Source organism: Alligator sinensis, unplaced genomic scaffold (assembly GCF_000455745.1).
Source record: "Alligator sinensis unplaced genomic scaffold, ASM45574v1 scaffold388_1, whole genome shotgun sequence".
Taxonomy (NCBI): Eukaryota; Metazoa; Chordata; order Crocodylia; family Alligatoridae; genus Alligator; species Alligator sinensis.
In genome coordinates this window covers 510,310-536,224 of record NW_005842394.1, presented here as the reverse complement: position 1 = coordinate 536,224, position 25,915 = coordinate 510,310, and the positions used below count along the sequence as shown (strand labels likewise).

Sequence of the window (25,915 nt, the reverse complement as noted above, 5' to 3'; positions counted from 1 at the left end):
CTTTCCCTTGACCTTGGGACAAAGCTAGGGACTGGTTCAGGATCACCTGCGTGCATTTGTTTCCAACTTTATTGTCAAGGCATCCTTTATGCTGGAGGTGATGGAGCAGGTGCTATAACGCAACACATTTTGGAGGTTTTTAAGGCCCGGTTAGACAAAGCCTGGGGTGGGAAGACATAGTTGGGGATGGTCCTGTTTGAGCAGGGGATTGGGCAAGATGACCTCCTGAGGTCCCTTCCAACTCTAATTTTCTATGATTCTTTGATTCTGGTTTTATGCCAGGCCAAGATTCTCATACTGGGGAAATCCTCAATTGCCTGTTAAGGCAACTTTAAGTCCCTGTGACACAAAGAGAATTTATGATAGATTTCTTCTGGCAAGTGAATGCTAGGGATGAAATCCTGGCTGTATTGAAGTCCATTGGTGACTTCTGTGGAGTTTAGTAAGGTCAGGATTTAAATCTATATCAGTGGTTCTCAACCTTTTTAGACTCAAGGCACCCCTCGGAAAAGGCCAGCTCTTAGCTTTGCATTTGTTTCTTGATTACAGGAAAGGTAACAAAGGAATTGTTTTGTTGCAAAGAACTCAGAAAGACCACACCAGGTCAGAATGTTTTTGACATGATGGATTCCTATTTGAAATCTCTGGGTTTTTCTTGTGGATCATGTGTAGGTGTTTGCATACCTCACAGTGGTACTTCATGGCACCCTTAAAAGGATTTCATGGCACCCTACGGTGACATGGTATCTTGGTTGAGAATCACTGCTTTAGATAATTATACTGTGACATACCACCATATTTCATAAGTGTCCTTAAAAATCTGCTGTCCTACATGTATTCTATAAATTTTACACACTTTCGCTATTCATTGTGCTTCTCAAGTGGTAATAATCACTTAGAAATCATTAACAAATATTTTGCTTGACACACAAGGGATAATGAGAAGACTACCACAATGTACCAGTCACCTAAGGATGAGTCACCTGTACCATCTGCTTTTCATAGTTTTTCTGACTTTGAAATGTCAGAAAAGTCATCTCTTGGGTCACCTGAACTTAAACAAGACCTGATGGAAGGACAGCATGGCACTCTGGCACTTCTGCCAAATAAATTTCCCCCAGGTAATTTTTTTTCCCACTGAAGATTTAATAGATATTGAGGAAATTTTGATAAACAAGACACAAGGGAACTAATTAAGAAATAACGTGGAACATGTCTGCTTCAGCTTTCTAGTCGCTTGCATAATCATTGCAATTTCAGTAATCATGCATACAAAAATGACATCGATGCAAGCTACCTCCTTCTCTGAAACAAAATTAACTATGATATTTTGTGCCTTTGTTGTTTTAGACTGTCATTTTTTACAGTACTCCAGACAGTCTTTAAACAGACAAGTTATGAGTGGAAACAGACAATTGTCAAGAGATTATTACATTAAAAAAGGCCGATTTTTCTAATTTTATAAAAGCCAGTGTAGTGTTTCCTTGAGAATTGTAACTGTTGCATAATTAATAAGTGGTGTCATATTTGACCTGGATAGTTTCACTAAGCACAAGTAATGGTTGCAGGAGTTTGTTGTAGATAGAGCTGGAGGTTTAACAGCTGAAGTAGCACGCGATGTTCAGGGAAAAAATTATTACAGAATAAACCTGCAGTGTATGACATGGACAAACTGACAAATAACATGGTGACGGTTAGAACAGATAAGTCCCTGACTCATGCTGAAATGTACAGCAGATGGAAGAAAAATTGTAGACTGGCAAAGCACGAAGGAAAAGGTACTGTAATGAAACTAGGTTGAACAGACTTATTTATTAAGGCATGAAGTCTATTCTTATGCATTGTGTTAAGTCAAAGTCTTATTTTATACTTGAGTTACTCTAGTGAACATCCTGTTGTCATGAGGGGAATTGTATACAATTGGTGCACAGAGTCTAGCAGTGAAGTTATATCACAAAGCTTCAGATTCATTACCAAATATATAGAACAGTTTAACTAGAAAATTGTGTGATGTTATGCTGTTTTTAAATGGAAGAAAGTTAGAAGAGAATAAAACAGCCATATGATTATGCAAGAACATAGAATAATGAGTTCCACTGAAAGGAATGTTTCATTCTAAATCGCCATGTTAAATACTTGGTAAGATCCGTATAGCTTATTGAAAAGGCTGTTAGTGCATGCTAAGCACTTAGTCTAGATCATTGTGATTTGTTAGAGTTGCTAGCTCTTAACACCTGACATACATTACATATGGTACAGTACATAGAGCAAAGGAATGCAGTCGTTTACGCAAAATGAAAAGAGGCCTTTTGGTTTATTTAGAGTTATTAATGGAGCATCTGCAAGAAATTCGAACTCTGAGACAACGTTTAGAAGATTCCATTAAAACTAATGAGAGATTGAGGAAGCAGCTTGAACGACAAGTAACAGACATGGAACTAGATCAGGGTAAGACCTTATTTCATCATGAGTGAAATCTGCTTTCCTGTTTAAAGCCTGAGTGATTGAGCTCTGCAGGAGAAATATGTATGTCTAGAACAGTAAAACCACACTGCTAAGCTAGGGCTATGAGGTAGGTTTAGTGACAACACTACCAGGAACACTACTTTATCCTTTATTCCTGTGCTGCGTTAGTAGCTGTGGTTCTGCTACATTTCTTGTAAATTAGCACAAACATGGATCATGTGATTCCTCCTTTTACTTGCCCCCAATTGTCAGTGGTGCACAGGTGTCCCAAGTGTTTGAATCTCCACTTGTGCTCGCAAAGGTGGGTTTAAACAGTCTGGAAGTCTTTGTGCTTTCTTTCTCTAGCATGGGTGAATTTTATCTATGGAATCAAAAAGGTATTTCTAGTTCTGTTCTCAGTAGCCTAGATATTATGGATTAGTCCATCTGTGTTTTATTGTTGGCATAAGAAACTCTTTGATTTTAAGATATCATCTCTGAGTTCTCTGTGGTTGCTCTTGAGTGTCCTTGGATGTGATGAACAAATTTTGGCTTCCTAATTTCGGAGTTTCCTAGCCCCAGTATAATTAGGACAGAAGGGGTCCTGTCTAACTTGTGCTGCTGCCACTGATGGGGTAAGATCCCTCACGCCAATTGAAGTTTGAGCATAGTGGAGCTAATTCACCTTCCCATTCGTGGGGGAGTGGTTGGCATGAGAGGTAAGAACATAACTGGGTCAGATCAATGCTCCATCTATCCCAATATGCTGTCTCTGACAGTGGCAGAAGTGGTTCCTTTAGAGGGAAAGCATATGAACACGGTATATTTAAAAAGCTCCATCCCCTCTCATACCCTTCCTGGCATCTACTGTTGTTAATTTAGACATGGTGAGGATATATCCCTTACTTTTAAATTTAATAACTATTATTGGGTCCACCATCCATGAGGGGTACATAATGGTGTACCAGCAGAGATTCCCCATACTGAGGGGGCATTCCCTATTGGGAATCTGTAGTTGATTTAAAGCCAGAATATTTTTTATGGGGGTCCAAATGCGGAATGAAGAATCTGGGTTAGTATGTTCAGTTTGTCATTAGACTTGCTTGCTGTGAGAAGTTTGTTCATCACAATAACTTTAAGTAGCAGAAACTGATGGGAATGTCCACAACTAGCCCGTTTTCATTCCAATTGCTAATGCCAAGTAGTGGATGGAAAATACTTAAAATATGTAGGTAAACCTGAAGTTAATGGGAGCTGTAGGTGCTAAGCACCTTTGAAAACCAGGCCTTGTGTATTTAAATTTGTTCACAAGGCATCAGTCAACCTTTTAAGTAGGCTTTTATAGGACCTTTTCAAAGTATATGATACAATGCATACTTTTCCACACTTTGCTTTTTCTCATTCTCCTTCCCACTCTTTCTCCATAGAGCGATTGATTAATCTGCAATGTTACATCAGAAGCAGCAACGGGTACCTGCATTCTGTCCTCTTGCTCAGTTTCACTAATGCTCGAATTAGATTCATTATGTTTTACATCATCCCTACAAACCATTTCTGTTGTTGTCTAATGGATACTACCTCCAAATGGCAGTTTGCTTTCAAGAATAATTTACACTGATGGAAAGGTGTATAAAAGGCACCCATTTCATTCATGAAGTATTTACGCTGCTGGAAAGGCACACTGTTCTCTCATGAAATAACCACACTGAAACAGTTCCAACTCTTTTACAGCTTCATAAAGATTCTGGAAAGGGCATCCATTAATGCAGTGAAAGTATATTCTCTTTATAAACTGTCTTATGTCTTCCATCTGTCTTCCTGCTACTTTAGTAGATCTACCAATGCATGGACAGAAAATTTGGAGAGAAAAGGGAAAACTAGCTGTGCATTACAACAAGCTCCTCTTCTTACTGTATTCTATCAGCATTTTATATTTCTATTGCTTTCAAGATCTGTTTCATGTTTTGAAATAATAATGAAGCCACTTTTGTCAAGGGTTTTTTTCCCCACTAGATGTTTTGTGTTTTAATTTTGAATTCAGATGTAAAACAAACTCTTGGCTGGAACTGCAATAGATGTTAGCCTTGGGGCTGTATTTTTTAAACAGATGTTTTTAAACTTTTTATTTAATATCCTTATTTTGTTTTCTTTAAAAACCGAGTTATAACATACTTAGTTGATGAGTGACAGTCAGTTAAATTCATTTTATATCGAGTTGTTTATTCACGGGAATCTAATCCAAAGAATTACTCTAGTCTCTCTAATAAATATTTTGTGTGTGTAGACACATGCATGCACACACACACACAATTTTTTATTTTATTTGTAATATTTAGATCGTCCTAAGTATGCAAAACTCTCTGGGCTCCCAGCATCCTATAATTGATGGAGGTGCTAGTAATAACTGCATCATTAGCACTGAGCTGAAATTTGCACTAAAAGCAGATCTAAAATATTTTTCCGTTTGTTTCAAATGTTAGACTTCAAAATAAAATGTAACCTTTTAATTCTGTTTTTCCTAGGCTTTGAATGCTTGCTTTGCTCTTTCTATAGATAAATAACTAAAGCAAGTGTTTTAACCCTTATATTACTGATTACATGCCATCACCTTCAGAGTACTTTTTTGACTGAGAATAAATATTTGTAATATTTACTTCACTCTTGCTGCTGCTATTATAGTGCTCACACCCCATCAGTCACCTTATTGAATCCCTCTATGGCTCTCCTTTTTGCATTCACTTTTACAACAGATGAGACACATTCATCAGAACAGCTGCAGTCATAAGCACCGGTTCAACACCTAAGTCAGGTAGCTGGGGTCCTGCACCTGTGCAGAGTGTAATTGAGGTCAGTGGGGCTTTGCATGGAAGCAGAAGTTCACAGTATTGGGTCTGATGGCAGGACTGTGGCCTTGGTAACATCAGGGCTGCACAGTCCCTTATGTAAGTTATATTCAAAAGCCCTTCAACAAAATTCTGTTAGCATAACCTGTCAAATAACGTGAGGCTGGGTGATGGGCAATAAATTATATTGTGATCGAGATGAGACCATCAAGCTCTGCCACTTCAAGTTGAATTGCTTTGTTAAAAATATGAAAGGCAAAAAGCCCTTTGAGTTCACATAGCTACCTTGACTCTTTAACATATAGATAGTAAAATGCCATTAGTGCCAGGCTTCTAGTGCCTTTGAGTCTTTCAGTAATGACAAGAGGCACATATCATGCCATACTACATCCCAGTTACGTAGTGGGTAAGAGCTTCAATTGGGATTACAGTAAAATGAGATTATTTAGAGAAAGTACAGCACATCAAATTGAATTGAATTGCTATAGCTGAAAGGCATCTACCTCATGCATTCAGCTAATTCTTTGCCAGGCAGTTATTTTTCTATTTATCAATTGAATAGTTGGCACCCGTTTCCTTGTCTTGATCTTTACTAAAATAGTATATATTTGATCCACCATTCAATTAAAATATCTTTTAAATAGCGCTGTTAATTCTGGTGGACCCTGAAGTGCTTTAGCAAGAGTAAACAGCAGTGCAAATTTTACACAAGCAGATAGCAATTACTTCATTCATCACTGAAATGCAGCCTCTTGGAGGGTGGAACACAGCTACTTTAACAGTATACTGTAACACCGTGCATCAGTGTAGGCTAGACACTGTAGGCTGTTGAAACTTGTACATGGAAGTTAGGGACAGAATGAGTACTTGAGTTTGAATTTGGTTGGGACATAAGATTAGTACTTCTGCTCATATGATAAGTGCCACAGGATCTCAGATGACCCAGAGTGGCCAGGGAAGATCTCCATTTTTAAGTGGATTCAAAGGACTATAACGGCAGCACTGCAGTCCTCCTCAGAAGCAAAAGTATCATCAACTGAATCATTTTCACAACTTCCAGCATCATCTACTGTAGGTTTTCCTTAATGACCTCTCCTAAAAAGAATAACCCAGGCAAATACTTGTAGAATCTCAGTCGCTCTCACCTAAAATGGTATGGCCACATACAACCAAATTTGAGCAGAGGAGATGTACTGGGATTTATCATGCAGTAAACCTTAGTACCATTTACACCTTTGTAAAAGTAGGACAGCCTCATGAAACACCACCAGTTCCTGCAGTTTGTTCCACTCCCTTATCTGGCTGGTGGCCTGCTCTATGTGACTCCTGTGGTTTAAAATCAAGTCTACCAAGGATAATTTAGCGATTTTGGTGACATTGGCAGAATGAGCGAGGTACTTGGAATGCAGTTTTTTGTTGGCTTCGAGTTTACCTGAATTGTCTTTCAGTCTGTAGTGATAACCTTCAAAAATATATAGGGGATAAATATCTTTCATAACATGTTTTTCCGCATTGTTTAAATTGTTCTTGTCTGGAAAGTTTAATCTTTACTGACCTAGAGATGACTCATAAATCATATTTTATGTATATATTTATAGGTTCTGCAAACATTTTTATCCATGGCTCAGAGCAACATAATTCCCTGACTTCTGAAATTCATTTCCTGAGGAAGCAAAATCAGGTTTTGAATATAATGCTGGCAAAAGGATCCAGAGGTAAAGTATGAAACTTTGCTTTAAAGGAGCAGATTGTAATTTTGAAAGCACCTTTCATTTTTATTCCAAATCTGAAAACAATAAAATATTTACAGTCCTTCCATCAAATTGTCTTCACGGATCTCTTCACTCCTGTAGTTTTGTGCCAAGCCAAAAACCCACACAGTGGCTAATACTGGGCGAGGCATTGGAGTAATGGTCCTGTTTTCTCTCTGCCTGCCCACAGCTTTCCTCTTGTATCTTTGTTCATTTTCTCTCCCCTGGTTTTTATGGATTCCTCTTTTCTTTTGTACCTATTTTTTCTTCCCTTCCCCTAACTCTTTTTTGTTGTGCTTCCTTGCCGAAACCCTCTGTGTCGAAAACTGACCGAGGAAAATTGACTACAATTGTTCAGTTTCCTTCTGAATGGACTTCTTCCCCCAGGGAGCTGACTGCAAAGGAAAACAGACTCATTCCCCAAAGGAATCTAGAGCCTGATGCACAGGGAAGCTTGGATAGCTCTACTCAGTTTCCCTCTTCACGCTGATTAGACACAGAGAAAGGACCTGGAGCAATCAGTTTTCTTTTGCAACTTTTTAGCTTGCCTTCCTCATCTTTGTGCTCGAGGCAGCAAAATACTCTTAATTCAGACCCCTCTGAACCAACTGCTCTTAAAAGCAGTTATGGTTAAACCTTAGGTCATAAGGTTCTCTCTATTTGCAGAGCAGTGTTAGAACTATCAATATAACAGAAGTACACAGGCACTCCCCTCATGTCATTTACTCCGTCATCTGATATAGGGGGTTTTGGTGTGTATCAATTTTTTCAAGGTTTTACTTTTTATGCCAATATAAGATGCTTTTGTTTTTGTCTGTTGCCACGCTGCAATATGTATATAATGTCGGGGTTTGCTATGTGAGCAGCATGTCTAAGGGATGCCCATCAGAACAAGGCATTGTTGCCTTTTATGTTTGAGACAGAGCCAGCCTCTCTTGAGTTCATGGGTCTCTTCTTTTATCCTAAGAATCAGACTACAGAAGGAAGGCTACCTTTGGTCTTGAGTGCTTATCTGGTCAGTCTCAGCCTTTTCCTCTCCTCCTACAGTGTTAGATGAAGTCAAATTGTCACTTTCTAAATCATCTATGAAGTAATTACACTATATTTTCAGTGCTGATCAAAAAGATTCAGTCACACCACATAAAAGTATGAAAGGTAACCATGTGGCTGAATCCCCACATACCATGGTGAAAATCAGCTCATTTTGATCTGGCTCTATATTTGTTTTCACCATGTTGTATTGATATTGTGTGTTTGTAATTTGCTTATGTCTCGGGTCAAAATATGTACCATTCAATAGTTTTAACATTAACTAGAAGACCAGTAAATGCCAATGATATTAAACTCTAGGCACTGGCTACAAGATTAGACCTCCTAGTCTCATGCTGCAATGAAATGTCCATTGACTTTAATGGGAAGTATTCTAATCCTGTGATAAAAGGGAATAGGATCCATACATTGGATTGGGACCCATTTTCATAAACTTTCAACTTGGCTGCTTTGCTAAAATGGAAGGGTTTCTAACTCTTGGGAGACAGAATGATTCCTCCTTCCTATCTAACACTGATTTCCAATGAGAGCAACTGCTTCTAGTGACAATTCTTAATCAAGGAACCAACCTGGGGAAGGCAGAGCATGTCAAGGAGAGGGATGAGTTAGCATGGTGCTGATGGCAGATAAGTAATACAAAGAAAGACAACATGCTTCATTTTTTAGTGGAGAGAATGGAGGGGGAGGGGTTGTTATAGGGAATGTAGTAGCTTTACTCAAGCCCTTCCTTCCTTCCAAGACCAGTATAATACTCAATAAGAGTACTCGAGATAAATATGCCTCGTTTGGAGCCTGACTGGAAGTAGCTAAGTAGTCCCTCTCCCACTAATTTCAACAGGAGGCTGAGGGTGTTTGACATATGGCAGGTAGTACTTAGCTTCCCCTAGAAACAGGCCTTTGTGTTTTGAGGGTTACAGAGGCACTGCAGTCAAGGAAACTTATCTACTAAAAAGGCTTTAGAAAAATTTAAATAGTGCAATCACAAAATGCAGAAGAGCATCTTAGTTCTGTTATTGCTCTGCCAGCTTCTTAGAAAGCTGATGATGAGCAGCATAGCCTAAGTATGTTGTAGGTATTGCAAACACCTTGCATTTCTTCTGCTTTCAGATAAACAAAAGGAAAATGAAAAGTTGAGGGAGTCTCTCTCCAAGAAGAGTGCAGCCATTGAGCATCTCCACAAGGATTATGACTGTGTGAAGAAAGAAAATGAAAGGCTGCAAAAACAGATCAGCAAAAAGGAGGACGAAAACAGACATCTGACTCATGAGATTTACAGCAATCGCAATGAATTAAACAGGTATCAATCCTGTCCCCGTTTAGACATTCATTTGGAGGAGTAAATAGTTAATATGACATGCAAGCATTTGGCCATGGCCATTAACATTAATGAGCTGCATAGGTACCCTCAAGAAGAGAGAACATGGTGAAGGCAAGGGGGATTTGAGATTTTAAAATATGGAATAAGTGAATTCACTACCTGTAATTTATCCGTCCATTGGTACTTACCAGGTTGCAAACAGAACTGAATGCAAAACAGCACCAGCTGTGTGAGAATGACAAATTACTGCAGTCACTCCGAATTGAACTCAAAGTGTATGAAAAGTTGGAGGAAGCCAGCAGAAGGAGGACAGGTATCAAATGGGCAATTGTTTTTGCACTCTTTGTTGCTGCAGACCCTCTTTTCTCTATTTATGACCTTGTCAAGCTAACTAAGGCAGGAGTCAGAGTACATCAGTGCTCCTTACTTCTATTTAGGTGTCCAGTACTATCACAGGAACTAGGGGGGCAGTGATGCAAAGGAAGAATATTACTTCTTAGAGGTCTGCTTAGTGTGGTCAGCACAAGCACCAATCAATCACCACATCATTTCTGACCCTACAGTCAGTCGACCAGGATTTAGCTGGTCATGCCGTTATTGGGCACTCTTCAACTGTTTTCGATCTGGACAGGGTCACTGTGCCTCAAACCTATACCAATGGGGCTTTCGTGCCCCATACCAATGGGGCAATGACAACAAATGCCTTTATAGACAAGTTCAAACCATGCCCTGCATTGTTGACTTGTGCCCATTTACAACGCTATCTGGTGGCCTTCAAGCTCTTCACACTGGTGATGACATTGTCTTGAGAAGGTTGAAACAATATGCTGAAACAGCATACGCTAAATAAATAAAAATTAGGTAACAATAGCAGTGAAGATGCAGTGGCCTATGTTGCAGTACAGGCTGTATCTGCCTGCTGGGAGTCTTAGTTATTTGGGCACCAGAAAATGGGCTACCACATCTTCACTGTTTGTGTTCCCTAAGCTAGCTGCAGTGTGCCTCCTTATGCTGAAGCCACCATTCCTGAGCACAGAGTAGGTGTCAAGTGACAGCTCCTACATGGTAACACCTCCTGCATGGTGTTAGAGAGCTGCCAGAAGTAGCCCCTTGAAATGTTTTATATACCTAAACTCCTGTCTCCTTGTGGATAGGGGGGAAATAAAACTTACACAAGGGTTTTCTCCGTTTCTCAGGAGTTTGGGAGAAACCAGACAGAATGACCACAACACAGGTAGGGCGGGGAGGGATAGGTAGAGCTGGATAACAGTCAGTCTTTATTGCATGCTTCCTTCAAAATCCAGAACATTTCCTAGCAAAAATCTGCGCAGAAATGACTGCTGATTCTTACTGCATTATCTGTCGCCATCATCATTGTGTTAAAAGTCTTGTTGTGACCAAGGGATAGAAGAAATATGGAGGGGGCGGATCTGGGATAGAACTGAATCTCTTTGCAGAACGTGAAGTCTCCACATAATTGGAGGGTCAGAATAATTGCCTTCTCAGGCCATTGTAAGCCCTTTCCCACTGCTTGAAGAACACTTTGGGATCTCATTGTGCAGGAATACAGGGAGTGCTTTGTGTACTACTTCTCCTTATGAAAGGAAGAACTGAGCCCTCAGGTTTTCTCAGGTTGGTTTCTCTGGTTGCCAGGTGATCACAGTTCTCTTTTTGCTTTGTGAAATTATACTTTCTATAGTACTCCAGCCCTTCTCCTTGCTCCAAGATTACCTGCTCCTTTTTTTCCCCCAGACTGTGCGTTAATGCACTTCAAATTTTGTAAATCCTTTTCATTCTAGTCTCTTATTATTATAACTTTGCTTTTGGCATGCAACTTATTAGCTTTTATGGACAAAGTGAAAAATAATTTTCAGCTCTTTAAATCTTTTGAGGGTAGGCGCAATTAAGACTTGCTTTTTTTGTCAACCCATTATCTTAATACTGTTTGTAGTTGATTCTTAATATTGAGGATAAAGCTGGCTATAATTTACTTGTTCAGCATTCTTATAATGGTTAACATTATTTTAATTGTTAAAGATGTTAAGTGTTTTTCTCAGATCCTGGACATGATGCTTCAGAAGAATTCCGAAAAGATCAAAATAATCCACTTGACTTACATGAACTATTGACTGAAATACAGAGTTTGCGAGTGCAGCTTGAAAGAAGCATAGAGACGAACAAGACTTTGCATGAAAAATTAGAGGAGCAGCTTTCAAAAGAAAAGAGAGAGGAAGTGGGCTCAGTGTCAGCTGTGAATATCAACTACCTGTTCAAACACGAATTGCAGCATTGTACAGGAATGAATGGTAGTGTGCAGTATATGCTTTTATAACACTCCAGAAAGTGATGCCCCCTGTTCTTTAAAGATGCCTCTCTTTTTCCTGATGCCACACATGATATCAACTGTGTGATTTGGGAGTTGCCTGCAGCCTTTCAAATCCTTTCCCTATTAGAGTTATTAGTTCATGTGGAGGTGAAATGCACACCACACTTTCTCAGAGCCTCTAACTGTGATTTCCTTTTGATTTGAGCAAAAGGTTTGCAGACAGTTGGAATGGAAAGATGGCCAGGTTAAGTTGCCATAAATTTTGCTTACCTGGAAGTTCTCAATTTAATGCTCAACTATAGGACATTTGTTAGAGGTGACTGCATTACTCAAGAACAATCAATAAGTGCACTGGGTGATCTTTGTATAAATCAGTTGCCCCCTTTATGCTCTTCAGAAATATTTTATCTTTATTTGCATCATTATTAAATCACTAGCAAATCAAGGGGCCATGAATCCACGTTTCTTTTCCCCCGGCCCGCATAAATGCCCTGGCACATCATATCAAATAGCCTGTGCTGATCAGTGGGTCGTTGTGGAGGCCTTGAAGCACAATATACCACAATAGGAGCTTCATCCCTCCTTCCCCCACGTGGACCCATCTACCACAACTTGACTTGTGTTTTATATAAGATATTTACTCAAACGGTGCAAATTCTGTTCCACTTGATGGAGAAGAAAGAGCCTGAATGCAGCAGAACCATACCATGGTCTATACACTGTTTGGGTTGCTGTTTTTTCCATGCATTCATCACCCCGTGACTAGATTACCATAATATATTCTACATTTTGCAGCGCCGACTTGGGAACACTTAGATGCGTAAACTGGTTTATTTGGGCAATATTGGGTCTCACGTGAGGAGCATATAATATCAACACTCCAAGCATTGTGTTGGCTCCTGTAAGTTTCTGAGTGGAATCTAGGTGCTGGTCTTGATCTATACTACCCCAAATGGTAATGGTAATGGACCTGATTACTTGATACACCATTTCCTTCCTTCTGACATACTGCCAGAGTTGTTGAGATTGGAAGGGTGGGAGTGGGGAGGGATTAGGTTGCTTGGCTATGGACATGTAAAGCTCTGAAGGCTCCTTGATGTGCTAAAACCTAAATTTGTTAGCTTTCTGCATGCATTCCAGTCAGCCTTTTCTCTTAAGTACTCAAGGAGATTTTTTCCAGCGGTGAATAGATTTGGTAGGTACTCAGAATTATGGCTATGTGCTAGAAAAGTGTAGGAATACCTGGCTTCCAGAGAGCTGGCCCTGCTTTATAGGGAGTCCCTTTGTTGCTATTATGTGAAATCTGTGAAGCGAAGACGTGCAGAAGTAAGGTCAGGGAGACCTTTCAGTAAAAAAAAATTAAATAAATAGCATGATGCCATCTTACTGATTAGTTTTTTTTTTGGTTTTTTTTCCTGTTTTGGGCATATAGAAGTTGGTCAGACATTCCCTGCGGCAGACAGTAATATATGCGAGTTACAGAAGCATGGACATTACACATCAATGAAAGCAGGTATATCCAAGGACAAGAATGTTCTAACAATCCCATATCCTAAGGTTGCTGTTTGAGATATGTATGTGTATGTTACTTTTTTACATGTTGAAAGGATCTGGCTTTAAAAATCAAGTGCAACTTTTTCTACCTTAGACACCCAACTAGCATGTAAAGAAGATGTAGACAACTCTTCACAATGCAGCAGCATCTCCTCTACTGGTACGTCATGCACTCCCCGTCTTGTGCCTGGCCATCGTATGTGGGCAGACAAAACTGGACGTCATATCCTCGGCTTGATTGAGGATTACAATGCCCTACGGAAGCAGATCTCAGAAGGGCAAAAGTTGCTATCAGAAATGGAGGGTCCTTTGATAGAGATCACTAGTATGAAACATGTGGAGCCTGGAGTAAAGGTAAGCAGTGAGAATGATGAGAGGACAATGAATCTTCTTAATATGTATGGTTTAGATGAGGGGTTGTCAACTGGGGGTATGTGGGAAGGCCCTAAGGGGTACGCGTGGGTGGGGACGGAGTGCCGCCACCCACCACCCCTCACCACCGTCTCCCAGGAGTAGGGCTGGTGGAAGGGCTAGGGCAGTGGTGCCCCTCTGCGGCCCACGCAGGCACTGGCTGGCTGGCCAGGGGCAGGGCGGGTGGTGGAGAAGTTCGCATGCAGCGCCTGCCACCCACCACCCCACGTTGTCACTGCTCCACATCCAGCTGTGCACCAGCGCCGTCCCCCCGCCGCCCCACTCTGTGTCCAGCCGCTGGGGGTACACCTATTAAAAAAGGTTGACAACCCCTGGTTTAGATAAATAAGGGAACAAGCAAATGGTGCGGCTTTGCCGAAGTACCTCAGCCTCGACAAGCTGGGGCTTTTCTGAGCACAGCTGGTTAATGCAATGTGGGCAGATCAACTAATGCTAGTCCTAGAGTGCACAGTCTCATTTTTATTCATGACTTTAACTGAGGGAAACTGCTTTTATTAGGGGAATTTGTCTAGAATTTTGGAAACTTAAAAATTAAGAGAGAGAGAATCTATATATCAATAATGCCTCTCTGTAAAATAAGGTATTCTGTAACTGTAATGCTTGTTTTGGGATAAACTTAGAAAATTAAGCTGAAATTCACCTTGAAAAATCCAGGCCTGCTAGGGGAAAGGAAATGCACAACTAAAGCATCCCATTAACTTTTGTCCTGTCTTACAGAAACACCAGGCAAAAGCCACACAGTTGTGATTGATGTGTAGTAGTGGTGCCTGTCCCAGTTTATATTCATTTTAAAGACATTTATTTAAAGAAACAGTATCTTATTTCCTATTGTTCTCCTTCCTCGTGTTCTCCATATATATTTTTGCAAGTGACACGAGCAAGGGGAACAATAGGAAATAAGATAATATATATACTGGATAGCAGCAGGTAGTCAGTCTTTCTATGCAGAATCTTCCACCCAGTTCATACCAATTACTGGATACAGTCAGTGGTCTGGCAATATTTTTTGTGGGGGGTGGAGGAGATGAGATCATTATACTATAAAAGTTATAGAAAAATCCCTGTTGGTCTTTAAAAATAGAAGATAATTGCATTTTAAAATTTACAGTGCTACTCTTTCCTGTCTTATAATTAGCAAAGATATTGAATATGGAGCCCCCATAGCAACTCTTGGGGGTGGGGAGGAAAACAGCATTGTTTTGTGACAGTGATGCCTTCCTGACACTTCAGGCTCTCTGAAGTAGTTTCCATTTTCAGATGACCTAGTTAAGATACTAGTAATGATTGAAGAAGTAATCTTCCAGCAAGATTATAACTTGTTTTGTTGGTGTAAAGATAAAAGCAATACGTTCCACAATTTGTAGTCTACTGCCAAGCTTTACATTCCTGTAGTTTCAAACTATTTAGCAAAAGGGGTATTTCACATGATGAGAGGCTTCTTGTTAGATAACAATGCTAAATAAGCATTCAGATGGCATGTTGAATTGGGGCAGGCAGAGCAAATGCTTTTCTCCCACTCCCCCACCATCACCATCACTTTGGTAATTCATTTGCTCCCTATGCATTCTTTCCTTCCTTTCTCTCCTTTATTTCACATTTATGCAATTTCTTCAATTTGGTTTTCTCATCTGTCAGCAGAGGAAAACATTTTATATGTGCCCTGATAGTTATTTTAGCATTAAATGGAACAGTTTAAGGGGTCTGCTAAGGAAGAAACATCTATATTGCTTAAATTGATGTCTGGAGTCATTTGACTTTCAAATAGCATGCCATGAAATGCAAATGGAGAAAGAAGAGAGTTGCCAAGTATTTCCATGTGGCATAGCAGGTACAGTAAATGTAACCCATTATTAATCACTGTTATTGATTAGGATAATCCCCCAACCCCAAGTTTCTTGAATAATGTATAATTCAGCAGGTTTTCTAAACTAATAAATTAGTTTTTCCTGGCACACACTAGCCTTGTTCATTGTATTAAACATGAAATTCTTAGCAAGGAAATTTATAATGTTAATTAAAGCTTACTTTTTCATACTGTCTTTCAGATAAAATATAACATGTTTTCTGATCTTGCAATATAGGGTCCAGCCCAGACATCACTGAATAGCTTTTCTGCAAACATTCACACGGTACAGCAGATTTTAGAGGAGGCTGCACGTTTATTGAAGCTTCTCTGGAGAGTTTCTCTTCCCATGAAAGTTGTCCACAGTACTGCTCACTACAGTCAGGTACTAGGTTTTTGGGGGTGGAGTTGGAAGCAGTGAAAAGTTTAAAGGTGTGTTCTGAAACAAACACTTGCCCTGCGCATTCTTTTGTTGGCTGTATCAGTCTTTTGAAGGTTGTGAACCAGCATGGGCAAACTTTAGGCCATAGCTACCTTCACTTTTAGACAGCTTTAGTCCCTGAAGACCAAGACCACAAAAAGACCAAATGTGAGGCAGTCTGCTGTCTCAGTCACTATCACTGCATGCTGGGCCCTCTAGTAACCAGGGGTTCGTCTATGTATTAAAGACGCAAGCTATAATGTATTCCATAATATCTCTGAGATCTAGGCAAGTACTCAATGTAGACTTCAACTAGTTCAAGTTTGGACTCTTCATTATACAAACATGGTCAAACTAATTGTGTCTAGAACAGTAACAAGAAAAAGAGTCTTATTGAACGTTAGCAACCAGCAGCTTGTTTCATGGCTTTGGTATAGTCAAGGGACTACATTTCACCTTCACTGCTTTGACACCTTAGCTATGAAATGAGATATCTTTTAAAAGAGCAACAGAAACCCAAGACAAGTTTTATAACATTTTAACTAAAAATGCATTGCTCTATGCAAACGTACTGATATAAACAGAATGAAGAATGAATTGCCTATCCTGTCATCCTACCACCACTCAACAATGAGCTGTTTAAAACTGTGGCTTTAGAATAAATCTACGTTTTTTTCTATTGAGGTATTTTTGTGTGTTTTTCAGGGAAACAATATTACTAAAATTAAATGTGTTGGATGGTAAAAGGACATTTTATATATCATTTTAATAATATTCTTTTGTTAAAATATTCTTTTGCTAAAATGCATCTGTAAATGAATGAAAGGTATAAACTCTGCTCCCCAGTAGAAATCACTTGTGTTGCGATCCTGTACTTAGAGAAGCTATGAGCTGGTGCTGTTTTTAAATGAGTTTAAATGCTGTTTTTCTGCATAGACACCTATGTATATGTAATCAGTGTGTATTGAGAACATTCAGATAAGGTACAGGCTCCCATACGTCTTCTGTTCAGTAGTGTTACATAGTGATTACATTTGGGGCATTGTTTGTTGAAATAAAACATTTACCTAAAGAGAGCAGATTTTAAACAGATTGCAATAGAACTGCCCTGTCACTTCCAGATTCTCTGATTTAACGGACGCTACCTATAAAGGAACATAGTTATACAGAGGTTCTGAAACTGTGGTCTGTGGATTGCTTGTAGTCCTTGAGAACCAGGGTGTAATGGCTGTTCTTATGATTTCCAGTTGAGAAGAAAAGAAATTATAGGATGGGTAGATTAAATAAAAAAAATAGACTACTAAAACTACACCAATACTTCATGGTTTTAGTTTCCATGTATGCAACTGCTGCAGCTGCCTCTGGGATATTTTGTAATCAAAAGGCAGGTGGCCAGTACAACTGAAATTGGGAGATTAGTCCCTTAAGAAGTTGTCAACATTATGAGGAAGTTTGAGGGCTGTTGCATTAGCCCAGGTCATCAAACTTATCTGACCCTGTGGTCAGAATGAGGGGCATGGGACCCATCTGCATGACAGATCAGGCCCACAGACTGGCCCCACACACTGAAGCCAGAGCACAGGGCTTGTCTGGCACAGGCACCTCATGCAGCATGTCCCCGGACCAGGGCTGCATGCAGCACATGCTGACCCTGGTCTGGGACTTATGTGCAGAGCTAGCATGTCCATGCTGCATGAGATGCCTGCACTGACCAGCCCTGGGCCCTGATTTTGCATGGGTGAGTCTGCAGGCCTGATCTGGACCAGCCCTGGAGCCAGCACACAACTGTGGTCTGGTGCAGACACTGCATGCAGTGCGCACTGGACCAGCTCCCTGTGCCACATGCAGTACCTGCAGTGCTGGGTCCAGCCCCACATACTGCTTACAGTGCTCACCAAGTCGGCTTCACATGCTGCATGCTGAGGCCAGCATATGCTACGTGGGATGCATGGAGTCGGTCTGAGCCTTACAGGCCAGATCCTAGGCCTCCATAGGCCGGATCTGGCCCTGTGGGCCACATCTTTGACACCTATGTATTAAACTGCTTGGCAACTGACTAATATCTACTGTAGTTTATATAATGCTTCTAAAGTAGTATTTTCCTAATTCAATTCAGGATGAAGGAATGAAAGCAGAAATACTTAGACTCCGTAAGAAACTGTCTGAGCAGGAGAAGAAGTTACACAGTATGGTGAAACGTTTGCACTCTACAAACCAACTGAAGGAGAACATGGAGAAAGTCATCATTGATCAATGTTAGTGAATATTTATTATTTGCTTCTGAGTTTCCACCTTTTCTGGAGCAAATGGTTAACTAGCTGAAATGAAAGGAAAAAACTATCTCAGTAGCTGCTTTGGAACGTTCTCAGTAATTATTATTAAATACTTCACAGAATCCAAACTATACAGAATATAAAGCTGGAAGCTTAGTTCAAAGAAGAACTAAGCGTCGCGGTGGACGTAGTTTTTCTGGACTTTAGGAAGGCCTTCAATGGTGTCTCTCACCTCATTCTCATTAAAAAATTAGGAGATTGTGGTGTCGATGCCTACACAGTCGGATGGGTCACTAACTGACTGGAGGGCCACACCCAGAGAGTGGTGGTGGACGGGTCATTTTCGACCTGGAGGAATGTGGGCAGTGGGGTCTCCCAGGGCTCGGTCCTCGGGCCCACACTGTTCAACATCTTCATCAGCGACTTGGATGAGGGGGTGAAAAGCACCCTGTTCAAACGTGCGGATGACACTAAGATGTGGGGAGAAGTGGGCATGCTAGAAGGGAGGGACAGGCTGCAATTGGATCTGGACAGGTTACAGGGGAGGGTGGATGAGAATAAAATGGGATTCAGTATTGACAAGTGCAGAGTACTGCACCTAGGGAGTAAGAACCAGCAGCATACCTACAGGCTGGGGAACTCCCCTCAGCACAGATGCAGAAAAGGATCATTATAGACTCCAAGATGAACACAGGCCACCAATGTGAGGACGCAGTCAGGAAGGCTAATTATACCTTGTCATGTATCCATAGATGCATCATGAGCAGGTCCAAGGAGGTGATCCTCCCCCTCTATGCGACATTGGTCAGACCGCAGTTAGAGTACTGCATCTAGTTCTGGGCGCTGCACTTCAGGAGGGATGTGGCCAGCATCGAGAGGGTCCAGAGGAGGACCACTTGCATGATCAGGGGTCAGCAGGGCAGGCCCTACAATGAGAAGCTACGAGACCTGAACCTGTTCAGCCTTCACAACAGAAGGCTGAGGGGATCTGGTGGCCATCTGTAAACTGGCCAAGGGAGACCAGCTGGCAATGGGAGAGTCCCTGTTCCCCCAAGCACTACTGGCAGTAACAAGGAATAACGGCCATAAGTAGACTGAGAGTAGATTCAGGCTAGACATCAGGAGGCGCTACTTCACAATCAGGGTGGCTAGGATCTGGAACCAACTTCCAAGGGAAGTGGTGCTTGCTCCTACTGTGGGGGTCTTCAAAAGGAGGCTAGAAAGACACCTAGCCGGGGTCAGTTGACCCCAGCATCCTTTCCTTCCCATGGCAGGGGGTCAGACTTGATGATTTGCTTAGGTCCCTTCCAACCCTACCAACTATGAAGAAATTCACCTCAGTGCATAAAGCTTGATTATGCTTTGTGCATTGTATAAGAACAAAAGCAGTATGAAGGGATGTATGCTGGTTATTTGTCATGATTTGAAATTGCATTGGTATTATAGTGATCCTTCTCCGCTGATCTGTTGAGTTATTCTATTTATATTATTACAGTCTGATACAAGTTTCTATCCTGCAAGTGTTGTTCACTGTGGGGAAGTGTTTTTCAGGAGATACCAGATATCAGAACTTTGCCACTACTCTTTTCAAAACTGTGATTTTGCCTCAATCCTAGTTTAACCTGAGATTAGGCATTTAGAGTTCCTGATGCATGTCTGCTACACACCTCACACAATAGCTGTGATAACTGACCATGCAGGAGCATCATAGGGCGATATGCCAAGTCTCTGGAACAAAGTGGAAGAATGCAGGAGAACTGACAGGGTTCAGTAGCATATAGGCAAAGGAAGGCTACTAATAGACGTGGCTGCTTGGCTAGGAAAAACTGGGGTAAGTGAAATTTCATTTCACAGCATAACAGCCATATCCAGAGCATTACAAGAAACACGAAGTCACCTGATTTAATTGTCTATGCTTCTGAAAATTTGTCATAGTGTGTATTCTGCAGTTGTATCAAATGCCGTCCAGTACAAAACTGAGCAACTGTAACTATTACACAAGTACAACAGCCGTTGAGGAAATCTGCCTGTGTTGGAAGCATTGCACAGCAGCCAGTCAGCAACTTCCAGTAGGCACAGTCTTCATCCAGCACCACTTAGCCTGTGCGTTATTTGAAACTTTCAAATGCCGTGCCACAGCGCACACTACCTGAGTCTTACTTATTCTTTTCCTTCTTTTGTGGTTAACCTCCTCCTCCTTCCTGTCCCCTGCTGCCCTCCCACTTTCCTTTCCTTCCTCTGTCAGTTAACAGCAGTAATTAGACTGCAAGAAAAGCCAGTGGTCTCATTCTGCTCATCCTTTTGAAAATAGTGGGGTGTCTGCAACTTGCCTCTTGTTCTCAAAGCCTCTTTACTCCAAAAGGATGAGGTCAGCACTAGTGGCTTCTCTTTTGGCACCTCTTACTGATTGGCAAAGACAGAGGCAACAGGGAAAGGAGAGAGAGAAAGAGAAACTATTGGCGGCTTAAGGAAATGGCAGCTCCTTGGTGTGCACACTAATGCTTTTATCTGGTGCAGCTACCAAATGATACATTTACAACCAATTCCACTGGATTTTTTTTTTAAGTTAAAGGGACTTGAATGATGTGATTGGTGAGGAACCTGCCTTGTCCCAAGTTATATTTTAAAGGAAGCAGTCAGTTCTCACCTTAACCATTTGATAAAATGAATTAGAAAATGTTTATCTTCTAGCTGTCCAAGATGAGACGAATGCAACCTTTCAGGGCCTATTTTATTCAGCTCAAGAATGAAGCTCTCCTCTTCCCTTCCTTTCCCAAATGCTGTAGCACTGCACATTTTAGTGCACCGTGGGAGGATTTGTTCACCTTCCTCTGAAATGCTTTACATTAACTTCCATTGAAAACTGAACTAGATGACTCACTGGCCTGTTCCAGCAAGGCATTTATGTTCTTATGAGTAATTAATCTAGAATTTTTAAATGTTATCCATTACATAAGCTAAATGTACATTGAAATGGCCTTACATAAATGCCACAAGTTACTTAAGTCATTGAAATGAAACACATGGTGATGTTTCTTTATTCCAAAATCTAAAATATATATTTTAAAAAAGGTTACCTGTGTTTTGCCTGCAATTCAGCATTTATACAGTTCGTAGTCCTGTCCAGTCGGAAGCATCTTAACGAATGATTTTAAAGTTGTTTTTTTCCTGCTAAATCCAAGCCTCTGTTTTATTCCAGTTTTAAAGTTCAGTAGCTCAGTTTAGATCTTTCTGAAATCAGAGCTACTTTGTCTGGTTAAAAGGGCAATTTCAGTGGTTTGTGCAGGTTATAAAGCAGTGAAGCATTTGCCTTTGAGAGAATAGCCTCCTTGTCCCTCTTAAGTCCCCTCTCCCAGATATACACGCAGAGGGAACTCACATACTGTTCTGAATTAGGTCCTGATAAAATGGAGCTGGCATATTCTGAAGTCTCCTGATACAAAATGCTGCCTGGCTAGTAGCAGAGTCACTATTAGTTTCATATTCTCTCCATTCTGCCCATGTACTGAATTTAATATTTTTGATTTAGAAAAATGTAGTTTTGTCAGGTAAAATGAATTTACTAACAGAGTTCTTTATGAACAGAGAGCACTCTCTTACACAAAAAGATCTAGATACAATTTTCTGTAAGTTTCATTGATTATGGGAATTATGGATGTCAGGTTACCTTTGCCTTTAAGAGCAATTTCACAAATGTTTCTAAATTGCATCTCTACAGAAATTCCTGACCATGCATACAACAAGATAGGTGAATGGTAGGAAGCTGTTAAATTGTATCATCATGCTTATACTTCCCTTTTTTATTATTGGTGTGGATTCCACCCCCCTCCTTTCTGCTAGTAACAAACCACAGGGATTGAGTGGGTGACCTTACTTTCCAGCTCATCTTCCAGTCCAAATTTCTTTGAGCTGGCCAGCTACGCTGGGGGGTACACAGGCCATTATTCTTATTGCCTGAGCTTCCTAAATACGTTTAGAGACACAGCTAGGAACTTTCCTTGGGCTCAATCTTTGTTGCGCATTCTTAAGGCAAGACAACTCAGTGCTGATAAACCTCATCTAAACATGTAACAATGCAGTGCCAAATTGCTGTAATCTGCCAGGGGTATAATTATCTCATGACAGCTATACCCTTGGAATTGTTGGGTTCTTATTATTGTAATGAAAAATCTTTATTATGGCTAAATTGTTTATTTTTTGAGACTGGAATATTAAATTGCTACTTGTGAACGTTATTTTTCAGCTGTTACCGAGCTGACACAGATTAGAGAATCGCAGTTTAACTTGACATTTCTAAACATCAGTTCTATATAGACCCCTCCCTCATGCTTTCCCTCCTCTAGCTCTCGGGTCTTGTTCTCTTGCTACAGAAGCTGACTAGGCGGCGTAATGAGAAAACTTGGAACCCTTAAGAATAAGCCGCTTACATGATTTCTCTAGAGGGTATACAGGTTGTCACATTCTTGAATTACTGGTTCAATCCTGCTGGAGGAACTGGCTTACTTGTATTGCTACCTATGATTTTCGTTAGACTATCGTTTCCCCTTAAAGTCTTCCATTCACTTCCTTGGGAAAGAGGGTCCTTGTCATGTAAAGAACAATGCATATTTGTAGTAGTACATACTAAACCATGTAAATACAGTTGTGGAGTAGGCATCTCTGTATTTGAGGCCTTGTTATGGGAAGAATATTTGTTGTCTATATATATTTATATGTAAAAGGCAGAACAGTGTTGTGGACTGAGCATGGGCCTGGGAAATAGAAAAGTATGAGTTCCAGTTGTGGCGTGGCCACTGATTTGCCCTGAGTCTCGAGCAAGTCTTTCAGCTTTCTGGAGCTGTTTTTCCATCTGTTAAGGTATAGGAGTAGTCTGTAGGTGTACTGCACTGTATCTTGAAAGGATGGCAGTCTTCTGGGATAAGGTGAAAAGTTGAAGTCAAGGGGATAATGGTGGATTATTAGCTTTGATAGGCTGAGTGATGGGAAGATTGTTAAAGTTATCTGTTATTGTAGATTTTGGTGTCTTTTATTTAATATTTGCACACAGCATGTCTAATTAAATAGAAAGAAGTAAAACTGCTAAGTACTGTTCTGTCTAATCTGTGTCTTGTCTTTGCAGTGGCTTTAACCCATGATGTTTTAAAGAAGGCTAGAGGAAACCTAGAAGTAAGTAAAATCTTTAGTTACATTAAGTGCTGTGTGGCACACATCCTTATGCTCTAGTAAGTCTGTTTGCTGGAAATCTATATTGCTGTGTTAATATAGCTTTCAGCTTTGCTATCATTTATGTTTGGTTTGTATTTCTCACTGGTAAGGGAATAGTTACATCCAGTTATTAAGATGAATATCACTAAATATTTAAGGTTTAAATTCTATGTTAGAATTAGGATTTAATGACTGGGTAACTGGCCCAACCCCATCCTCACTCCTTATGCCTTCCATTGTTTAGTACGCATCTTCTTCTTCCTCACTGATTATTTCATGTTCAACAGAAAGGCATAATCTAGTAGTTTATCATCTGGCTCTGTGCCTCCAAGACTCTAATTCAGTGCTAGTTTATTGGGTACATCTTATTAATTGGCTTTTTAAAAATTATAGCCCTGCTGGGCAAAGCTTCTGCAAACAGGCCTTTGCTAATACAGAGTTTCTAGCATCAGTTTCTAGACATTCTCCTTTCAGATCTTATTTTTTCCAAGAATGTTTAGATTTAACTTCCTGAGATCCATGATATGCTTGCTGTCACCTTTCCCCACCCTTCCTCTCACATCTCCTATTGCTTTTCCCTTTCAGTTCTCTTCCATGCATGCTTCCTCTGTAAGCCTCAACACCAGCAGGTTCTCAAACTCATTCTTATCTAGGTACAGCGCTGATTCACTCTTGTCCAAGTTACAGTCTGACTGTGCAAAAAGATCTTTACTCCCATAGGAAAACGGTTGTGTTCAGTGTATCACAGTGCTGGAGTTAAGGCCCATCTTGCCGAACCTGTTGCAGGATCAAGGCTTTGATATGTTATAAGCGCTGCAGCAGCATAGTAAATAACTATGTCTTTTCTTAACAGATTCAGCCAGATGAAAATCAAAAAGCAGCTTCGCACACCAACAAAAAAAGGATTCTGTGACGGAGACAGTTCCACTAATAAAGACCGTCCCCTTACGCGATCACTGCTTTTGTTTCTTTATGGCTTAGCATGTATGGGTGTAAAAGGTTCTTCCAGCTCTTGTAGTGCTGTCAGCCTTTGACGAAAACAAGCTATTGGGAAATAACTTATTTGACATTTTCTATCATGTAAAGAAGTTTTTAAATATTTATTACACATGTGGGGTACTGGAGGTGCTGAAGAAAAAATCTGGAAAAGTTTTAAAACTGTCCTTGTCTCAACTTTATCTTTCTGTTTGTTATGCTGGAGTTTTTGTGGTTGTTGGGTTTTTTTTGGGGGGTTTTTTTTGTTTTTTTTTTTTTTTTAAGTCAAGCTTAGTCACTAAACCTAACCCACAAAACAGGCCTGTGAGGCAGGAGTACAGAGTGCTGGGCACATGGAGCCCATCATTGCCCCTTCTTGCTGAGTCAAACTACGCTCTAAGTACAGGAGTGTATTGTCTCAGAGGCTTGCCCGTTGGGCCATGAAGAAAGTTAGGCACGGGGCCACTGGATGGGGTAGCCTCAGTCATAGGCTTCAAATACCAGTTCAGCCTCATGAAGGCCAGTCATACTGTCTTTAAGAAATTCCAGTTGAATGCTGCTTTCCAGGGAGCTGCTTGATCTCCAGTCATGACCGCAACTTCCAGTAAGAGCCTTCATGGCAGGAAGGAAAAATACTCATGGGGGGCTTGTGAATCGCCACTGAATTCAAGGGAAGGTTGGTCCTTGCCACTCACAGGGGAGGTCGTGGCTGCCCTCAATAGAGCAGAGGGATGAAGTGGGGCTGGGAGGGCAGCATGTCTCCACAGGTCTGTTCCTGGGCAGAAGTAAATCAGCCCGACATCTGCTTGCCATGCACCTTGCTCTGCTACAGGCAGGAGCCAGGAGCTCATGGCTTCCAGGCCTAGTGCAGCAACTCATGCCATGACCCTAGGGCAACCATTTATCCGCCACATGGGAAAACTGAAGTCCAAGAGTGAAAATGTTGAGTGGTCTTTGTCATCATTCCCCACATTGTCCATCAGGGCCTGTTACTGCCCTGGCCCTGGCACTAGCATGGCACATGTATGACCAGTTGCCAGTGCATACACTGCTTTTGGAGAGTTGAGGGAGCTGACCCTCCATGAAGACTTCCTCAAACTATCTTTGTGTGATGCCACCGGAAGCTGGCTCAGGGGCCTTACAGCTGTCATAATACTTTAGTTAGTTCATAGAAGAGCTGGGCTTTTCCAAGGAGGATGGGAGTCTACAGGTGAGGAGTGATGCAGTTGCAAGGTCTAACTCTCCAGCTCCTCTGGAAACCCATTGGTGCACAAGGCAGTCACGCTGTGCCACAGCTGGGGAGGTCCTGTGTCTGACTTGTGCCAGCTCTACCCCTGCTGCTGTACTCCCATGCTACCTCAGCGCACAGCATTCAGAGGTTAGGACTGTTGGTTTTATAACTTTACCAAGGGCCTAGAGAATTTAAGATTACAAGGGCACTTTCTCCCCAGGTCTCTTGAGCCATTTAATAGCAATTTT

At 40.9% G+C, this 25,915-nt stretch overlaps 1 protein-coding gene across 3 annotated transcripts in view; it reads left to right on the top strand.

Moving 5' to 3' along the window:
* Positions 1-24,414, top strand: part of CDK5RAP2 (CDK5 regulatory subunit associated protein 2) — a 110,669-nt gene extending 86,255 nt beyond the window's left edge. For 2 of the 3 annotated variants that reach the window (XM_006029711.3, XM_006029709.3), the window contains 12 exons: positions 934-1,121; positions 2,323-2,448; positions 6,887-7,003; positions 9,197-9,386; positions 9,599-9,720; positions 11,465-11,713; positions 13,166-13,246; positions 13,382-13,641; positions 15,801-15,947; positions 18,100-18,238; positions 23,376-23,422; positions 24,315-24,414. In XM_006029711.3, coding sequence (XP_006029773.1) covers positions 934-1,121; positions 2,323-2,448; positions 6,887-7,003; positions 9,197-9,386; positions 9,599-9,720; positions 11,465-11,713; positions 13,166-13,246; positions 13,382-13,641; positions 15,801-15,947; positions 18,100-18,238; positions 23,376-23,422; positions 24,315-24,374 — 1,726 coding nt within the window. In that variant the 3' untranslated portion in view covers positions 24,375-24,414. The remainder of the gene's footprint in view (positions 1-933; positions 1,122-2,322; positions 2,449-6,886; positions 7,004-9,196; positions 9,387-9,598; positions 9,721-11,464; positions 11,714-13,165; positions 13,247-13,381; positions 13,642-15,800; positions 15,948-18,099; positions 18,239-23,375; positions 23,423-24,314) is intronic. The other variant, XM_025211238.1, reaches the window with a different exon arrangement.
* The last annotated feature ends 1,501 nt before the right edge of the window (positions 24,415-25,915 follow it).